The sequence below is a fragment of the Temnothorax longispinosus genome, chromosome 4 (assembly GCF_030848805.1).
Source record: "Temnothorax longispinosus isolate EJ_2023e chromosome 4, Tlon_JGU_v1, whole genome shotgun sequence".
NCBI classification, from domain to species: Eukaryota; Metazoa; Arthropoda; class Insecta; order Hymenoptera; family Formicidae; genus Temnothorax; species Temnothorax longispinosus.
In genome coordinates this window covers 6,232,750-6,253,637 of record NC_092361.1, presented here as the reverse complement: position 1 = coordinate 6,253,637, position 20,888 = coordinate 6,232,750, and the positions used below count along the sequence as shown (strand labels likewise).

General features: G+C 41.8%; 1 protein-coding gene and 1 long non-coding RNA gene across 7 annotated transcripts in view; one reads left to right on the top strand and one right to left on the bottom strand.

Annotated features, from left to right (window-relative positions):
- LOC139812336 (uncharacterized) overlaps window positions 1–20,888 on the top strand; it is a 142,835-nt gene that overhangs the window by 58,752 nt on the left and 63,195 nt on the right. The gene's annotated exons all lie outside the window — the stretch shown is intronic.
- The window catches only part of LOC139811039 (A-type potassium channel modulatory protein DPP6), a 65,067-nt gene that overhangs the window by 19,635 nt on the left and 24,544 nt on the right, over window positions 1–20,888 (bottom strand). For 4 of the 6 annotated variants that reach the window (XM_071775056.1, XM_071775055.1, XM_071775057.1 and 1 more), the window contains one exon: window positions 3,585–3,829. In XM_071775056.1, coding sequence (XP_071631157.1) covers window positions 3,585–3,686 — 102 coding nt within the window. In that variant the 5' untranslated portion in view covers window positions 3,687–3,829. Of the gene's footprint in view, window positions 1–3,584; window positions 3,830–16,811; window positions 17,058–20,888 lie in introns of those variants that run through there. The other 2 variants (XM_071775059.1, XM_071775060.1) reach the window with 2 other exon arrangements.

The following is a 20,888-nucleotide window of genomic DNA, read 5'->3' as shown; positions in this document are numbered from 1 at the left end:
CTCGTTTTCGCTCCGCCTGAAAATTTATCGCCGTTTCTTCGGAACGAATACACGTTGATAGAGATCTACATCGGGGCATCACGTTAAAGTGGATCCAGGACCAAGCTAGCAAGAACGAACGAACATTTACGCATGGACGAACGTGCTCGTTTTTGCCATCTACACTCATTAAAGCAGTCGTTTATTTATTCGTGTTCGCGCTATTTGCTTGATCTGATTCCAACTGTGGAAGAGCTCGTATTAACGTCCTATATACGTACTGCAGAAGTGATGAATACCGCTATCGATCGCGAAGTGTTTCAGTCGTCGGCGGATAAAGTCAGCGCGTGCTCCGAGTTTCGAGTGACATTTTAACCCTTTGTTGGAAATTTTCCGAGGATCCCGTAGGTGACTCCGAGGACACCGATGTCGCGTGCGCGAATCGGACACCGGCGGCCACCGGAACGGCAACGAGTAAAACCAACGGCGTTTGTTGGTTTTGTGGCAGCGGCTTTGCCGAACGTGTATGGGTTTGCCGGGGCGTATTGTGTTTGCGTGCGTGTGCTTGCACGTGTGCATATCGAGGAGGGTGATACGTATGTAGCCACCGCACAACGCGCGCCTCGATTTTCCGTTCTTCTAAACATCAACCCCCGCCATCCGTCGGTCTCGTCAGGTAGTCCGATAATTGAATTACTTTAGGTTTGTGTGTGCGCCGGCTAACAGAAGTTTCCCCGATTCTGTCGTCGGAATCCCTCTACCACGCTGCTGCGTGCGCCTTGTTCCTTGTGGTTCTCATCCCTTCCTATTTTCTGTCCGCCGACGCGGCGAGTGATAAATTTGTTTACGCTCGGAACTATCGACTGGACACCACACACACGAAAATCGCATACCAATGAGAGGTGCGGCAGACTGATCGATTACCCGAGACATGCGGCGTGCTATTAAAAAATTGTTGAAAAGTCGACTAGCTGAATCTGGTTAGTCGAGTTAATCGACGTTGATGAATTTCCCATTGGTTTATCAATTACGAAGCTTTTGTATCGCGGACAGTTTAATTTCGTCGCAATCCTTTGAACTTTGCGAGAAATCTTTGAACAGTGTTAAGTATGAATTATTTATAGCTCTTTTCGATGAAAGCTTTGTGGATTCGAATTCTCGATCGTCAAAGGACAAACCGTGTCAGTTGTTTAAGATACTTGTGACGGTTTTCTTATTCCCTTCAATCGACTCGCAGAGTCAGAAACCAGTAAAAGTCAAAGGTGAGCAAAAGACAAGCAGACACGGTTCGTGGAATCTCACTAATAGTTCTGCTAATAGATCGACGCGATAAGAGCGACAGCGGTCGTTAACGAGCAGTCGTTGTATAATAAAACATGTGTCTCTTATGAGAATTCGCTCGGTCGAAATTTTCACTAATGGCCAAATAGAAAGGATACGAGATAAACAGCTAATTTTTCAGAGCGTCTCTGACTGAACACGAGTAAAGCGCAGAAGTGATTTCGATTATAATTGAAGGAACACGCGCGGGCGATAATAAAAGCATAATAAAAGCGGCTATCGCAGTATACATTTTGCTACTTGATACGAACGCGATTTTCGCGAAAATATAAAGGACGTCGTCGGATCGCAGTCTTTGTTCCGGACGGCCGGTTAATTTAAATATAATTAAACTACTTCCCGTGAAAACGCGGAGACGGAGGAGGGCGTTGCGGATAAACGGCGGACGGAACTTTAGTAACACTTTCCGTGGACTTGCAAGTGCTCATAAACCAGAACGAAAGAGCCGTCTGCCGGATGAAAAAGCCGTTTCACGTAATAAGACGGCATGCCTCGAGAAGACACGCGTGCGAATTGTTCAGCTTTATAAACCGGAGTCTTTTGTCACGTATGAATATATGTGACTCTATTATCACTTCCCTCGCAATATAACGGCTCGATTGATGGCCACAATTAATTATCACGTTATTCCGCGGCCTATCTGAGTTTATACGAACTTACACGCGTTATTCCACGGCCTGTTTTTACACACGTTCGAGAGAACGTTGACGTCGAGTTAATGAGACGTTAGCCGTTTATTTAAACGCTCGCCAAGAGTGTTCTTTCCTATTCCGTCGCTGGACAGGTAGCGAGCGTAATTGACACCTTTGTCAACGTGGGCGTCAATTTAAAGTTGAGATATCGATCGGTGGCCAAACGTTGTAGAAATGTCGTAGAATAATTGTAAATTTAGCCCTTTTGTAGAAAGGCTAAGCAAACAGCTTCCATACCAGGCTTATCGAAATTTCAACGATTTTTCTACCTGATCTACGATGTTTTGTGGAAAGGCCAGGCCTTTTGTGAGAGAATTGACTATTTACAAAAATTGTGCAACACGAATATCTAATGTTTATTCGCAATAGTTTGTTGTGTTAATTACCGCATCGGGAACGATATTCGTTACACCGAGTTATATTCGTAGTTTATACGCGACGTAACTACGCAATTTAAATGTATTACTCTGAGTGGTCACTGCTATCGACACTTAACGCAAGTAATTCTATCACTTTGCGAGCACGTGCGTTCACGAGGGATTTAATCGCCGTATCCGACATTCAAACCTAATATTATCGTCTGTGTAGGACGATGTACAAAATGCAACATACATACAAATCATGACGATTTAACATCAATTAATGACGGGCGTACAAATCCTTTTTTCCAAAAATTTAGAAATAACTCAGTCGCATGTGAAGATTTAAATTGCTTCGAGTACCATTTGAAAATACAAGTTCTTGAAAAGCTCTGAAAGTTTCGAATGTCTTAAAACGCTGAAAAGTCTAGGAAATCTTTCCTTAGAAACGCTCGAATATCTAAAACGCTTAAAATTTTTAAAAATAAAATTTTTATATATAACTGTATATAGAATAATGCGATGAGTTAAGATAATAATATAAATTACTATGACAGGAAAAACATATGTACGTAAATATATATATTTTTTTAAGATATTCAAAATTTTAAAGATTTTATTTCGAATAATATTCAAAATATTTGATGTATATTCGAAGCGATTTGATTTATCTCGAGCCCATCACTATATCGAACATTACTTTGAAGTTTCTATAGTATAGGAAAGTTATTAGAGAAAAGAATAGTGCAACATATATAACTTTTATATCTACTATGCTTCTATATTAGATAATTATTAATTGAAAGACGTGTAGATGGGACTATCTCATTTAGCTATTTGAAAGATGATAGTTATAAAAGAGAGACTAACAAGATTTGATTTTATGCATTCACAGATCTATTATGATATATGTCTATACTAAACAGTCCAGTACACTGACCAATCACTAACATCAACCTAGTACATTTTTCTACGTTTTCCAATCTCAAACCGCAAACGTTATCATACAATACGGATTATTAATTCGCTTCTTTATCGTAAGCTTGATTTCTCGTAAGCTCGATTTTTTGTTTGCGAATTAATAACCGGTACTGTACCGCCGTTGTATCTTCCATCGATTGTACACCTACATGCATTTAAATCTGATCATGTAATCCACGAGAAATACTCGATTAGGATAGGGATCACTTGGTGAGTCGGCTGAGCGATTTACCTCTTTTACCTGGGTTGACTTTGAACGGGGATCGGCGACCTGGACGGTCTCATCGGGAGGCAGCCGCCAGGAGTTCCTCTCGATGTTAACGCTGGCGTTCATAGCGGCCTCCTCCTCCGCCTCCCGTGTCCTTCGTCGGTCTCAGCCACTTCGTCTTCGCGCGATCGCTTCCCCAAGGTCCCCAGGGTAACCCCCGGGCCACTCCTGGGGCCGAGGTTTTATTACGCCAATCCACAGTTCCTCACCTAAAAAAAAAAAACGAGACCTAATAAATTATACGGTAAAATATGACGTGAAGCAGCGGAAAGATATACATTCGACCAATCTAATGGTGAAATTACCGAATGAGTTGATAAAAGCTGATGAATATTGAATTGGGGGAGATGGAATATCGAAGGATGGCAGGAAGGTAAAAGGAGATAAAGAAGATAGGCTGTAAGCTCATGGGTAGCAGAAACCGGGGGAGTGAAACTCAATCTGAGCTTCGGCCTAGGAGTTAAGCACGGTATACAGAGATAACGGCAAATTGAAAGCCGCGAGCAAATTTCGTCAGTACAGTACAAAGCTGAAGTATACGAAGTACGTTCGAATATATATATATATATATATATATATATATATATATATATATATATAGTATATATATATATTCGCGAGTAAAACAACGAAAAGAAATTTCAAATTATTCAAGACAATCAGCCATTAAGCCATACAACTCGATTGAATTCCTTTTGGTATCCTTTTATTCGTATATCGCGAGCGTTACCAGAAGCCAATCGACGATCGCTTCGACGCTCAACGTCATAATTTTTCCGGAGGAATTTAATATCCGCGCGGTACAATTAGTCAATGCCTCGAATTCCGCGAGAAACTTGCGGCGTGGCGCTTAACTCGGGATTTGTACTCGGGGTGAAGAGGAAGAAAAGTTGGCTAACCCAGTTATTGCGCGATTTTTTTTGCGCAATGAAGTTGCAACGGTGTGTGTACGGTAACTGAAATGGGATCGCGATAACAAAGTACCGATTTCGGCTGCCGCGAATTTATGGGGCGTAAAAGAAATACAAAGGCGTAGCGGGAAGAGAAGGGGCAAGCACCGAAAGGGCGACCGATCGATCTTTCCGTTCCTGTTTTTCCCGTCGTTACGCGGAATAATGCGCCGCTGGAGATTCGGTGAGCGGAAATACATCTGTAAAATTACACAGCTCGGCTAATCTTACCGCAGAGTTTAACGCGACGAAAATCGTTTTACATTGAGTTTGGATCCCGAGCTCACTCGCGTCTCGAGTTATGAAGTGTGAGCGGTGATTATCATAATATCATTTTAATACGACAGCATCTGAGAAATTATCTTGTCAAAAACTTTGAACGACATTATGAGGTGCTTACGGATGAAGGTTGAACTCTTTTTACAAATAAATTTATCAAGGATGCGCGCTTGTATTTCTTTTTTTGACGAGCGTCGAAAGATATAGGAATAAAATTTATCGTCTATCGTTGTATTTACAATATATCATGGCACGATCTTGATTGTATAATTAACATGTGGAATACATGTGAATTTATACCATCTTCGCGTACAGATCACAGTTCAATCTTCATGTTCTTAAATAAAATACTAAATTGTCGCTCCGTCGAGCAGACTCGAGAAGGCTGCAGTAAATGTCTCTGTTAATCGTTTTATTACTTCTCCGAACAAACATCGATACGTCAGTAAGAGGATAAGGTAAGAGTGCATAGAGAAAAAAGGCGGAGAACTCCGGCGAGAGGGAGCGTTGTCCTCGCCGTGAGGGATGCAGAGGTAGCGCGCGCCGTGTTAGCTTCACGTGTGACGTCAGAAGGGTTACGTCAGTGGCGCGGCAGACTGTGTGGGTACATACCCCTCGGTGATGGTGGAGATGGTGGCTGCGCTGCGGAAGGAACCACGGGGAGAGAGAGGACGGAGGGACAGTTGAGAGGTCGCGGAAGTGAGGAAAGGAGGGGATGCGTGAGGGTGATCGCGGGTGGATTCGCGGATGCCGCACAGAGGACGGGGCTGACGTAGAATAAGGTCGGCCACCCCGGATCTCCATCCCCCGGATTTCATTCATCAGTCACAGTCAACCGTGGCCCGCGCGAGAGCTAACCGGATTAATCCTTTCGCGGTTGTCTGCACGGCGGAAAAGACAAAGCCGAACGCGACTTGTGTCGCAACGGAATTTCTAAAAGCAGCGATTACAAGGCGGGTACCGTGGTTGCGTCAAAAGTGTAAGTTCGTCTATTATCTCGGGTAACGCGATAAATTAATGGCCCCCCGAGTTAAGAGAGGAATTGTTTCTCGCCTCAAGAGAGGTAGACAGATCAGTTTAATTGTAGCGATGCAAAATGTTTAAGATAACAGAAAGGTGGCCCGAGTCGCCCAAGTTTATTTCGCCGTGATAACGGTTGAGTCTGACTGACCCTATGTCGTTTTATTCGATCTGCCTTGTATCAGCATCGTAAATCAATTCCGAATCTCCGTTCCGCAAGAAAGCCCGTAAGAAATGCGGACAGGGTAATCGAATTCTCACTGCGAGCATCACGGAATGGATTCGCAATTTCGCTAAGCTCACTTCTGCCGAACTTCTTGCAAAAGCATCCTACTTCGTTTACGAGTTATATGGCGCCAAATTGGCTCGTGAAATATTTCATACGATACCTCGGCGGTCCTCCTCATTTGACCGACCGACGGATCATGGGTTAAATTGCAAAATTGGTCATCAAAGGCTTCCCTTCTTTATAATTATATAAGCGTACGATTGTAGGCGAGCAAGAAATTGATATATAAGATCCAGTAGCTTAGCAATCGTGCCCGATATGTGAAAATTTGTTTTCTGTCACCCATATTTTTCGCATTTATACGTCCGCAATGTGAATCTTTTCCTGCTAAAATAGGACAGATATAGCGGCAAGCTCTGCCAAACGACATCCTGTGTGACGAATTCTGCAGTATCCTCCAGATCGTATCTGTATTGCACTCTCTAAGGATGAAATTCGTCGTGACTTATTCTTACTACTCTTTGAAGTGGAATCATTATCCCCAAGCCGGAAGCAATTACGCTCCTCCGTCTCGCGGAAAGTTCTCGACTTTTTTCTTCATTTTTTTCTCTTTGTCTATTGCATTCTAGTGGAAGACGCAGACGATGTGAGGAAATGCCTCCGTGAGGAAAATATTGGGTGTTACGAAGATCGATACGACCCGCGCCGACCTTTCCGATGTCTTCTTTCTGTTGTCACCTGGTTTTCATTTCCATGTTACATCTACGACGTTGATATCGAGAATTTTCCTCTCGAGGCTCGTGGATTACTCTCGAGAAGTCAAAAGCGTCAATCTGTAACTATCGACTGACAGATAGCTCGTATATACATAGGTATATACATACGCGCGTTTATCGAATCCGCAGTATCACGCGCGCGGTTCAACAACTGTTTACAGTGTTTACCCATTTATCGCGTACATTAAATCTTTTTGCGACGCAAAATTAGCTCTTTCCGTTATTCCAACGGCGCAACATTGTGCATGCTTTTGCAGACATCTGCCCGATTTCATAACAACGCATGCATTTTTCAGGTCTTTGATTTCAAAATTAATGGCGTGGTTGAAAATTGCGCAATTTATTTCTCGGTTTAAACCCCATTGGCACATCACGTAATTTATATTTGCGAAAATTTTCGATTTACTCGAGAGTAGAGAAAATCCCGCAATTACGTTGTTGCAAAATCCAAGTGAAAGTGGTGTTTTATTATATTGCCTCCGTGTGCAATTTGGATAAAACGTTGCGAGTGCACGTATTTGCGAGTGTTATTAAAATACATTACTATATATATATTATCAGCAGGGTCTACGCTATCAAATACTATAGGATATTATCGAATAAGCATAAGGAAAACCAGGATGAAATGTCAGGATAGAACGGGATATGAGCTTTACTCACCGCTTAATATATTTTATCCTTTAGGGTAGAAAAGGGTAAAAGCTTTCCTTTAAATTTTTTACTTTATTACAATTTTCTCTTTTTATTTTTATGATAGCACACAAAGATGTCTATCTGAATAAACTATTTCTTCCGTTTGGAAATGTTTTTCTTCTTATTAACTTTTTCTACAATATAAGGTTGTTCCGAACGTTAGGTATCTTACTTTGCATGAACTCTTATGCAAATTTTGGTTGTGTTTACCGTTCAGTTTCTTTCAATATGAGGGCAGCCGAAAAATAAATGGCAGTCCTTGATTATTCCTGGACGAAATTTTCGAGATTGTTTATCGATGGCGGAGACGCGTGATGCTTAAATCAACAGGCGCATATCGACGCGAATTGGACGTATATTGCGTGCCGGGTTACCAACGATGGCGTAGAAATACGGTATCGCTATCCGTCTGAAGTTTGCCATCGCGTATTGCACGCACGTGCAGACGCGTATGTAGCAAATAACCGTGAGGTGAATACCGAGCTGGATCGCGTGGCATCGTTCTTTTCTTTCGTTATGACGGATTTGCATCTCTCGCCAGGTCCACATCCACACACACACTCCGAGATGATATACTTTATACCGCAATTTCGAGAAAGACAATTTGAGAAACAAACTAAGCGTTTGTTCCTAAGAGGGCTTTGGTCTACTTTGTCTTTCTCTCAAAGCAATCTTGCTTGCTTGAATTGCTCTCGCAGTTATATGGAGAGGTACACATTTGCTTAATGCGAATCACACGTATACACTCCGCCATGAGCGACCGATATTATACCGCTCTGCAGTTCGTATCGCGAGGTTTCTGCAACCGCGAGTAAATATTCGGCTAGAAATTTGACATGTCTGCAGTAATAGTTTACACCTAGCTATTAGAAACATTAGAGTTCCTTAGTATAGTTTAAAGCTGAAATATAAACATTCGTCAATATTTATACTGAGCTTTATCCTTTTCTTTCGTTAGAATATAAATATTGGCGGAATTATGAGTTTTATTTGCTTGTCTCGCTTGTTTTAGCACAATTAACACAAATTGACGTGTATTGCCTTTCTGAAAAGTGAAAAATCTGACTTTTTTTACTATAAAGTTTTTATGTTAATCGCGATCTTCTTTCATGCGAATTTCCAATAATTTCAATTACAAAGGAAAAGTCAAGCGAATATTACTACGCAGAGTATTAGTACGCGATGTTACGATATACATTTGTGAAAGCGCATTCTGAGGATCAGTTTCTCGTTGCAAATCGACGCATTGAAAAACTCGCGTCAAAACCTATTTTCGAATCAGGATCGCGAGAAGAACGGAGTATTCTCCATCGCTGAACGTTCATAACTTCATTCCGGATGGAACTTCGGTAAAGAGGACTCGATATTACCTCCTCGAGGGAATCGATGTCTCGTAAATAACGTTGTACTCACGGATCACGAGGAACGCGCGCAATAGCATGCACATAGCATGTCGATGCATGTTGATTCCCCAAGCGCCAAAGTTAACTCTTTCAACTGCCGGTAATCAATGTCCGCTTACGCGGAAACGCAGTTCGAAAACAAAGCCATTTGTCTGTCCCTGGCATCCCTGGCTGGGCGAAAGAAGCGAGCTACGATCGGACGCCGGCAGCACGAAAAACGATGATGAATGCGCCGGAATGAAGCCCAGCTTGCACTTCAACGCCGATGATGATCCCGGATTCCCTGTTTTTTACCCTCTCGCCGCTGAAGAGGAAAACGCGAGTCGCGCGGACGGATTGATGATGGTTCGTCAACGTGTTCCCGGATGTTTGCTTTGTACTTTGATCACAATTCGTATTAAACTCGAACAGCGTGCCTCTCTGATGAACGTGAAAATGATCTTTGCTTAACGGAAATTCAATTTAACGCTTCTTTGCTCGCAACTTTTGGCTGTTGCGATATTAAATATCTTATGCAACTAGAATTAAGTTTCATAATAAGTAAGCTCCGTATTAAAATTCCGTTAAAGGAAAACCCACTTTGAATTAACGAAGCCTGTTAACTTGCAATAAGTACTCACTCGATTATGTCGGGGTTGAAACCTTCCCGAGAGGAGAGAAGTTTGCAAATATACATATTTGTGAAAATACAGTCTTGTAATCCGATGTAATGGCAAATTGTGCCGTGATAAATTTACATACAAGTGCATTTAAACAGCAAAATACATTAGAGGAGTTTTTCTCTAATTTATACAATGATGGCGATGATATCAATATGCTCGATGATATAACAATTTTTGATTCTTTTTTCTCAGTTATTACTTAAATTTCTATTATTCTCTTTCAGCTTTTCTACTAAAAGTAGACGATGAAATTGAGCCAAGTAATTTGAAAGTAATACATGGTAATGCTACGGTAAATGAACGCAATGAATTGAATATTCAGGAGAAAGCGTAGAAAGAGAAGTAGGATCCTTTTCTTCATCTAACAATCGATTATGTAGAAAGAGTAAGAGATTTATCGTGCACGGTCGAATCCAGGGGACAAATAGTTACTTAATTGTAATAGATCCAACTAATTGTCGGGAACGAGGTAAGAGTTTCGCTGTAAAAAATTTCAAGCGCTCTAATTGATACCTAGGACCGATTACTGGAACTATCTAAATTCGTTCGCCTTGAAAATACGACTGTCTCGTATTTTCCTGGTGTATTTTCCTTCTCGAGATGCGAGACACATTAATTAACGGTAATTGTGGGATTCTTCGTGACACCGGTTGGTTCCATTTGCGTCGACGACGGAGACGCGAACGAGCTTCTTTTGTGTACGTTGTCTTCCAGCAGTGATCCAAAAGGGGAGAAGACTGATCGCTCAGCGAATCCGCGGTAATCGCGTTATTGTCTCCGAAACTACCTGTTGTATCCACATCCGAACGCAACCGATCGATTTGCTTCGAGAGCGAACACGCTTAACGTCCGTATCAAGCCTATCTAACATGATCTGAATACTCGCTAATCTGAATACCTAGTACCGAGTACTTAGATATCTAATCTGTGTTCACGGAATTACTCGATTTATTTAAAAGAGAGAGGAAGAGGGGGTGGAGGGAGAGAGAGATTGTTCATGCAACATTAGAAAATTAAATAGCACTTGGAATATAATCCGCGTACATGAACCGTGTGGTGGATGTATGTAAAAGAAAGTCGGACTAGCAGAGTTTTAACGCTTCGCTAATCTTGGGATTGTTATTCGTGTCAGGGAGGTCGACAAAAAGTCCGCGGGAACGCGCGTGAACGTCAACGGACGCGTCTTTTACGCGCGACACAGAAATAAAGCGAGAGGTGACCTGGCTCGTAACCAAGACGGTTAATTTCGCGCCCCGCGCGGACCGATCTGTTCGACGACTACAAATCCGGGGAATATCCCGTCATGCAGTATGCGGCATGCAGTATGCAGCCGCGCTTGCGAATCGATCTTTTCCTGCGCGTACAATATCCCTCCATCCAAGTTACGGGGCCGATCTAAAGTTCAACGTTAAACTCATGACTTTATTTTATCGCAAGTTACTACGGGAGAGAACGTGCTTCAAGTTTCTCTTCGGATAATGATTAAATGCGAATGAGAATTTTTCATCGATCTACAACAATGGAACAGCTATTAATTATAATTTGATCGTATGACGTCATATCATAATATGGAGCATTATATCGCGACAGTGGTGCTTAAGGGATAAGTTATTAGACCGAGATACGGAGGTATATACCATAAATTCCATGTCGCCGATAAGCTTTAATTTTATGAGCAAATTTTACGTAAATTTTTTATGGAATTTGCTAGCAGCTAATAAAACATTCAAGTCTAATATGGCTGGTCTTTAAGATTGTGCATTTTCTAGCATATCTCGCGATAAGTCGCCGGCACATTAAATCTCTTTAATTATGGCGCATTAATTAAGCGAGAAATTTTAATTCGGCGGAGAGAGCGTTCAAAGGATACGTGATCGTTATCGTGAATGAAACTAAATGGATAACGCGTATTCAGAGCTACGTAATTATTCTTGGCTCGTTCCGTTTTCGTGCGGAAAATAAAATCCGGAAGAGATGAAACAATCGTGTTTCCGCATGCGCGCTTATGTCCGCCTCGCGGCTCCTAATTGTTCCTCGGGAATTGCCATCGCCGCGGAAATCTTCGCGAGAAGATTGACGTGGCGTTCTCGTCTCCGTTTCCGTATAGTTTAATCCCTTACGCGGCCACTCTGCAGGAATTCGACTTAATTCCTTCCGTGAATCCCCTCGCGATATCCCGCCGCGCGGATCCTGCAGAAATCTTCTCACCCCACTGTCCCGTTGCAATTTCAGCGTTTCGCATTTTCGATGTATCGCCGACATGGCTCGTCGACGATCGCGCGCCCAAGTTTTATCCTCTCCCGAGTCGAGAGTTCGATCCTTTCTCAGAAACTTTGCGCTGCTCTTCCCGAGTCTCGTTTTATCTCTAGATCCCCCTCGCAAAATGATCCTTCCCGGCCTGATCCTAACAGATAACTCGAGTCCGTGTCTTTTATTTCTTAATTCCTGTCCCCCTGGCGGTGACTCACCTTCTCTCAGCCGTGGAAAGGCAACTTTCGAGAGGTCGTCTCCACCGAAAAGATTTGCGGAGAATCGATTTCTTCTCCTTTCCAATTTAGTTTACGCAAAAATCCCATTACGCGGTCCAACATTAAGGGCCAATTTCACCAACCACAGTTAGCTTAACCGATGGTTAAAGTTAACAGAATTGACCAATAGAAATGAATCCACCCTGCTTTCTATTGGTCAATCCTGCTAACTTTAACCGTCGGTTAAGCTAACTGTGGTTGGTGAAATTGGCCTTAAGAAAGTTTTATATACTACCTTTCAAAATCTTTTAAAACATGTTCGCAAAATCTAGTTATGTATCTCTTAATCGTATGATATGATCGTAAATCATATATAATAAAAATATATCTAAAAATATCGTTTTCTACAGAAATTTTTTAATTGCTGTAAAGCAATTCAAGTACCTAAGCAGACATGCTGAAGCATCTTGAAAATTTTGACGTTTTAAAGACAACCACACTTGATTTTAATATGCATTCCAAGGTGTTTTATAGGAAACTGAAATTGCACGTATCGTGAGTTTGACAACTTCAGAATGATAAGGATCGCGTATTTTCGCTATCAAAGTTATAGTAATGGATGGTTACAGCCGAATCCTTCCGGTTGTAAATGTCTGCGAAAACTTTTACGCGTTTCCGCAGGAATTGTACACGAAATGTTGCCGACGTTAGGTCAACGATGTAGTTTCGTCGCTCTTCCGCCGTGCGATCTCAAATTTTACGCGACAAGCGAATTGGCACAATCTCTCACGTCCGTCTTAAAAATGCCTAAATAAAAACAGCTGCATTACGGAACTCGAGTGGAGAACTGAGCTTACTTTTGCTGAGCTCGCCATTTCTCTAAATGGAAGTATATCAATACTCAAAAGGACTGACAGTGATCGAGGGATGGTAAAAACGTGATATCGAAACGCGCGATGCATTTTCGCGATGCGCGCAGTTATTCACAGAATTGACAGGTGCAACGACGAGATCTCTCCGAGTGCATCTGGAGCTCTGGACTCGGTCTGAGGATGCAAATTTAATTTTCACGAGCGCGGCAAAATCACGAGCAGTCTGGGAATACCTACCTATATACGCATGTCGCGCTCTTAGTCTCTCCTTTTTAAGGCTTTTGCTTTCGACGCGAGTTAAAATTTTCTGCGAATAAACGTCACTGCCAAGCAAGAGGCCGGATAATCCATTTGCCGCGGTACATTTGCCGCGTAATGCCTATTATAACTCAAACGGCATTGTGTCGGTTATTCCATAGCGTGAACGCACGTGTTGCGCCGCTTATCGGCCACCTTCCGCATATGGACGATTTCGCGGTAGACGAAATACACATGTCACATTTATACATATATATATATATATATATACACACATACACACAACGTTTTATTTCTATTAATAGGACCGCATTGTGTCCGACGGGTCGCGCTGACGTGGTTGGTTGGCGGTAAAGAGCGATTGGAAAAAATATTTTTCTGTTCAAACGATAAAAAAACATTTCCACCGTGTCCGCACTGACGCCTCTCGTGCGATATTAATTAATTACTGTCCTGACAACAATCGCGATTAATTGCGATAAACTCCGGCATTATTCTTCGTGAGAACAATAATGCTCGGCGGACGCCTGTGTGCCGATGCACAAGCAACTTTTTCTATCCGTCAGCATTGCTGCATTCCGCCTATCATGTAGCTTTCTCAAAAATTTTCGAATTGTTTCGTAGGAAAATTAATTAAACTGTATTTTTATTTCACAGTACAATTGCGCATATAAATATTATAAGAATGTCGGATATACGAAATTTAACGCGAACGTATATTCACTTAACTTCCGTTGAACTTGTTTGTTTTGACTGGTTAACGAATATTATTACGTAACTTGTGTGTACTGCTTAGAACTATACCATATAAATATCTCATACGCGTGATAAATTTGAATTAAAGTTTCTTCATTACCGCAAAACATGAAACATAAAAGTTTATTTTACGAACTATCGAGTACTAACTATTTCATAAAAATGGAAGTTTTTATCATATAAAATTATTGCGAAGGAGCTATACATTCTCGAAACTATTGAAATCAGTTACTGTTGAATAAATTTTAACATATTAACAGTCATTGATAATGCACGCACGTTTTTACACACGGGACACAGCAAACAAATATTTTACATCGCAGGCCGAAATACGCCATAAAGTATTCATGAATGCCATTCGGTTTGACTCCGGTCTCTTTTTTTTTATTATTTTTTTGTTGCACACGCCACTACTGTAAGAGCGGCAGATTGTAACAATAAATATCCTGCATTCGCGGCCACGCGGTCCGCGCGTTTTGTACGTTTTCAACATAGCTTGCGGGTACCGTTTCCGTTTTCCGGACAGATTGTTCTCAAACAATAATGACTTATATGACCATTAAAAGTGTTTCTTTCGTTAATTTTATTTTATCTTCCCTTTTGACGCAAAATTGACTTTCCCTCAATTACCGAACGTTACATAGTTTACGTCTATACATTCAACAACCTAATGTACTTCGTCCACATTTCGTCCAAAAGCGGATGTCGATGTTTCGGCGTAGTTTAAAGTACGTGATGTAATACGATGTTTACGACGTCATCTTACGCGTTTTACGACGACGGCCTTTTCCGTTTGTGTCGACCCGGGCTGAGATGACTCCGCTGTAACCCACCGTGTATATATATTTACGATGTTTGGCTTTTGCTGGCACTCGAAAGCGCGATGAGTGCGATCGCGGGAAACTGAAATTCCTTTCGATTCCGAACATGGCTCTCCGCCAAGAAAGACTAGGAACCTTGCTAGGAACCGTGTTCTGAAGATTCTTTTCCCTGCCGACCCTGCCCTTCTCCTCTCCGATTCTCTCTATCTCGTCGTCTAAAATTGACCGCAATAAACCTATAAAAATTTCGCCTAGATATAAAATATAGATCGGGAGGAGGAGACGAGAGATTGGTAGAAAAACCGCGAACGAAAAAAGAACACAACGCGACGTTTGGTATTTCTACTTGCAATATATCATCATCCCCTCCTCTCGTACATCTTGAATTCTGAAGCTAAGATCTGAGTGAACTACTTGCATCTTGCGGATCTTCAAAGTTTCGAGAAAGGTATCTTTTATTTTTTTTCTCACGTTTCCTTCAAATTCTTCTCTTCTCGAGTCGAAAAGCATCTTTCTCGCGCGAAGTCCAGAGGTGCAACATCCTCGGCAACATCCTTTATGTCTATGTCGAACTGCTATGTCGAGATTGCCGAAGTTACTTTCTAATTGTCCTACTTTTCGCGATGAAATCCGTAGCTTATTGTGGTACGACGTTGCAGGTGACTTATCACGCCACGAAATCAATGTTGCAAGGCTTTGCATTGACGCAGCATTCTCGAAGTTTCCGGCGTGTTTCAATCAGAAAGAGTTAGCAAGCAGGCGCTACCGCCAATCTACCGCAGCGCATTAATTAATTGAAGACGAGCATGGGCGAGACGTATAGTCGGATCGACACGGTTCGGATATTCCTTCTCGTGATAAATAACCTTTACACGGTGCACGGGTCGAGTACACGGGCTTACAAGAAGCATATTTATCTTACCCCATGAATCTTTATTCTATTTTTGAAAATATAACTTGATGCAAATTAAATACACTGGCATGGGAGGTCATTATTTTAGAATTAATCATTTTTTTTGCCATATATATATATATATATATTCCGGAATTAATTTTCCAGTTTTATTTTATCTTGTGACGGAAGAGGTTGGATAATTAAATATCCTTAAGTCAATTACGTATTTCTATCACCGGTTTAAATCTAAGGATAAGAGGGAAAAAGAAGTAGAGGAACACCTGGAGCAGCTTTAGAGAGAGCTGAATACACGTGTGTTCTCATGCAAAATTTCATTCTTTCGCTCTTGTCATGCGATTCCATGCATTCTATCTTTTCTCGTCGTGTTATTCGAAAGTAAAGAGACGATCGCGAGAATCAAAAGAAGAGGGAGAGAAAGAGGGAGCGCAATGTAGAAAAAAAAAAAAATACACGCGATACAATGCCGACGATGCTGCGGATTCTCGGATTTTCATGGAATGCGATGCACGAAGCTTATCGCCCGTACGGATTTCTCTGAGCTCGCGTACACGCGTGGTACTTGAGTGCTCGTAATTTTCGTGTCTGGAATTAATTTGCTGCTGCAATCGTGGAAGCACGCACCGACGGATTTTGTCATTCAAATCTCTTCGAGAACGATGCGCCGTAGTCAAACGTCCAAAAAGATAAAGATCCAACCGCTCGTATTTCCGCGTTGAGTCATTCTGAAATTTCTGTTTCACGCTAATTTCTGAAATACGATTGATAATAACTCGCGGTGACCAAAAATAAAAGATGAGAAGATATAATCTGGATTCTGGAAGATTGTTAATTCAGAATTCTAATAGCTTTTACATTTACACGCTTCGCATTTAAAACCACAAGTTTCTATTTTTGAGAATATAATTAAAAAATGCAAATTAAATACACATCGGCGTGGGATCATTATTTTAGAATTAAGCATTCATTTACTTTAGATGAAACTTATATATTTTTTTCAAGGAAGTAAATAGAATATCTGAAAATAATGTGTCTCCACGAGGGTTTCTACGCGAGAATTCCCCGCAAAGCATTTTGTGAATAATACTTACTCCTCGCGTCGAAACGAGGCCGGCGTTCGGCAGTGATTAATTTCTTTCTCTCGTGGCGCACTTTGCACGCGATAATGGAGATTTTTGAGAAACTTTTTCTCTCTCGTTTCCTTGTCGTTGTGAGCTTTCTCGTCGCACCTTCATGCCCATTAGTTCGTCAGTTCTTTCGATGTCAATGTCGGCGTAGGTACTCACTGCCTATAGATAGATCGTTCTTTCAAATCGGGGCGCTTATACTCTTCTGGATTAGGCATTGTGCAGATGTTAACGTGGCGTAATTTAAAAGCCGCCGGAAATGTGAAGCCGAGAACACCATTAATCCAACGCCGACCGCAGATATTCGAGTTTCTTCGATTGCCTCTTTTGCTGCTGTTTTATTTATATTGTAGTCCATATTCCACACACTGCTGTATCACCTTAACAACCGTAACTCTTGAAATGAATATGGAGAATATAGAGAATGACTTCGATTTCATTTCATTCGACGATATCACGTTTCTAGAGAAGATACATTAATAAAAAAAAATAGAAACTTTGCTGTCGCATCGAAACTGTCGCTGCTTTTGTATATTCGATGGAAACTCACCATGTTAACAAGTTATTCGACGCTACACCAGAACTTTCAGTTCAAAATAGAAAAATATTGCCGAATTTGGACACATTCATCTCAATAATACGAATTCATTGCAGAGAAAATCTATTATCTGCAATTATGTTTCATTGTCACAACGAGAAATCGTCATTTCGTTGATGACAGATGAATCCGTGTGTTATTATAACAGGATCATTTTTCTAGATTTAACAAAACTATTTTCAACACAAAGCATTTTTAAATCTTGCTGTTGTCCATTTTACCACGATAACATGAAATGAAGAGAATTTTTTCCCCGTGAACGAACATAGATAAAAAGAGGTAAAATATGAAAAAGCTGTGGAAATAGCTGTGAAAACTATCGAAAGAGTTGCTTTGAAAGATTAGATCTGCAAAATTTCACATTTCCTTTATGCTTTTAGATTGTTTCCTTTATATAGCGAAGAAACGTTTCAAATTTCCTCTATGTGCTTTGTAGTCGAGAGATCGGCTAAAGTGTTGGATGTTGATCCGCGTATTCCAAATCTCGTTATAATTGTCATAAAGCTCCGTCTCGAAAACTACCGCGGAGATAGCCGACGGCGATATAAGAGCGCGAGGGAGCGGGAGGGACAATCAACGAATTACCGTCGAAGTTAAGAATCTCTTCGTCGGCGCGTCATTATCGCGCGGGACAAACCCTGATGTCGGGATTGATTATCGCGGCACGCCCAGCGTTACCCGAGTTATTCGACGCAATTACGAGAAATTTATCTCGCCACCGCCGTTCTCCATTTACGTCACACCGCGAAAATTTACGCAACTCCGCGGCGAAACTTGCGCGTAAATTAGGCTGCTTTACGCGCCATTCCCGGTGGCTTGAGAATATTCCGGGACGTTTTTCTTATTTCTTTCACCGAGGTGCGCTCGCTTTTTACTCCCAACGCCGACCGTAACGATGTTAACTTTGGACTGAATTGTCGCGTGAACCAGAGACGAGAAAGATATAGATACCGTTGTACGGAGAGAATGCGCGTTAAAACAGTCTATAAATCTACAGATCGGCGGACGCTTCTGGACCGGTTAAGAGATTTACGACTTCGGTGTTGTGCGCGTTAGTCATCGAGCTCGCGGAATCTGCTCGCGGATCGGATATTCCCTCGTGATTAGTAGGACCGATTGGATACGTCACGCTGCGTAATGAAGTGCCGTATCTGCGACAGCGGAAGACATCGGATAGCTGCGGGGGGCGAGGTGGCGGCGCGACACCGAAGGATAATATCTACGGTCGGGAGTTTGAGTGCGGTCAGGCGCGTGATTAATTGCCCGAGTCTCTCGAAACGCTGACTAAAGGCCCGCTGTTCCGCATCCGCGGATCTGGCACCGGATCGCAAAATTAATAACTAGCAGCGTTGGATGAAAGGTATAGGCTTAAGAGCTTTCTCACCGGTAACCGGCACGCCCTGGCAACTGTCGTTCCACCCCGTCATACAACCCCGATCCCCGAAGACACATCCGCGTCCGTTATGGCCACGTGTCAGCGATTTCTGCGGGGAGTCATAATCTGACGCTTATCTCGTTTCCCGCGACGAGATAGAACCCGAGCAATGCGGTTATTTTTTTTTTTTTTCATCAATCATTTCGCATATGACGCACAAACGACTAATTAAATTAGAACGCGGTATTTCCTAAGATTACCAGGCACTGAGATATTTAGAATTTATCGAGCTCTCGATATCGAATATTTATGTTATACGGAGAATTATGGCCAAAATGGATTATATACGATATTTTATGTAGAATCTTAATACGTCGGACGTGTACAGAAATGGAACTAAGCCACGAATTTTTCTCGCATTTCTCTGGCAACTACTTTTTACTCTTTTAAATAGAACAGATAGAGATTCCCCGAAGAATTGTCTTCGATAGCTCGCGTGCGTATAATCTGTATTCCTTCGGTCGAAAGATGGACGATTTGATTGTGAAAGATGTGCAGTTCGCGATGAATTTTGAGACGAGCTCGAAGTGTGGACATAATACAATCGTCGTTGGGAGAGAAGACCTTAGAACAACATCAAAGGCGAAATTGTTACTGTGAGACACAGTTAAATCGTACTTGTAAGACGTCCACTTGAAGCCCTCAAGAAGGAGATGAAAGATAATTGAACGACGTGTCGAGGACTAGTATAAAAGTATCGCAAGTCCACTGCGACGATTCACAGTTAAATCCGTCGACACCGATCGATACATATTTATTATTCATTAAAACGTGGCTCTGAACGGTGTTTATCTTCGCGAGTAGCGATTAAGCAGATCTGGTAGCTGGATATTAATAACTCAGATCACATTCGTCGTCACGTGCTTGGGTTCCTCTAATAATACTCATCTATTCTTACCAGAATGCATTGCAGCAGGTTTACGAGCTTCGCGACACAAAATGTGCACTTCGTCAAAGTGTCAAACTAATTGCAAAGTATCTTGCTAGGACGAAGTAGTAGGGTGTGTGTTTGGGTCACTTCTGTAATATATGTTCGCTCGCAAAATTCCTTCTAGGGTTTCGAGTCAACGTGATTCTAAAAAAAAATATGGGTTGGATGCATGCATCTTGCTACGGCTTGCAATATAAAACTTTCAAAGTTCTTAGCTTATCTCAACGCATCTTAGTAGGGTTGGAGATTGGAATCGGAGCTGGAGAGTCCTATTGATAGCATGGAAACAACATATACATTTATATTCACGTATATTATTTTCAGAACTGTTCAGATATAAGGTAATATTAAGACGCTATCTCAGATATTGTATTTAAATCAAAATAATAAATTGATAAGAAATGATTCAATTTCACATGCGTTAGACAACTATCGAAACGTTCCAAGTTTCCTACCGTGCGGCAGACTCGTTTGCATACTTTCACCGTACCGTATGACGGGGCTTCCAGATGCTATTTAAACTTTAAGTGACTTTGTGTTGAAGAGCCTTAAGCACGCTAATTGAAAACAACGAGCCACCAAAGCGGCCACAGGCGGGCTAACTATGGTCGTGGCGATTCGCGTGGCCCACTTAGATGGATCAGAATAGCATGAGAACTGCGCGACGAAAATTTTAGTCCCTCCTCTTCTGTGCGTACGAGGTTTCTCGCGACGGGTAAAATTCTGCCGTTCCCTTGGACGACAATTTAGGATCGCGATCAGAAGTTACTGTCTGAAAAAAAAAAAATATCTAAAATTGTATCTTATCCTTTAATGCTACAGTGGGTTTAATCATTGTTTCGACGATCGATAGCTTAATTGTGAGATTATACCGGACACTTTTTCAAGTGTGAGAAAATTGTCAGTTACGTCGTAGCGTTAACAGCGACGTTTAGAGATATTGCAACCGAGAGAGCTCTCAAAGCGACGTGGAGTGCTCTCTTCTCAGCGTGACATGCGACAAATTATGGACCGTATCAGAGATCGTCAGCCGGCAGGTTCCACGGATCGCGCGAATCTGCAAATCTCTAAATGCAT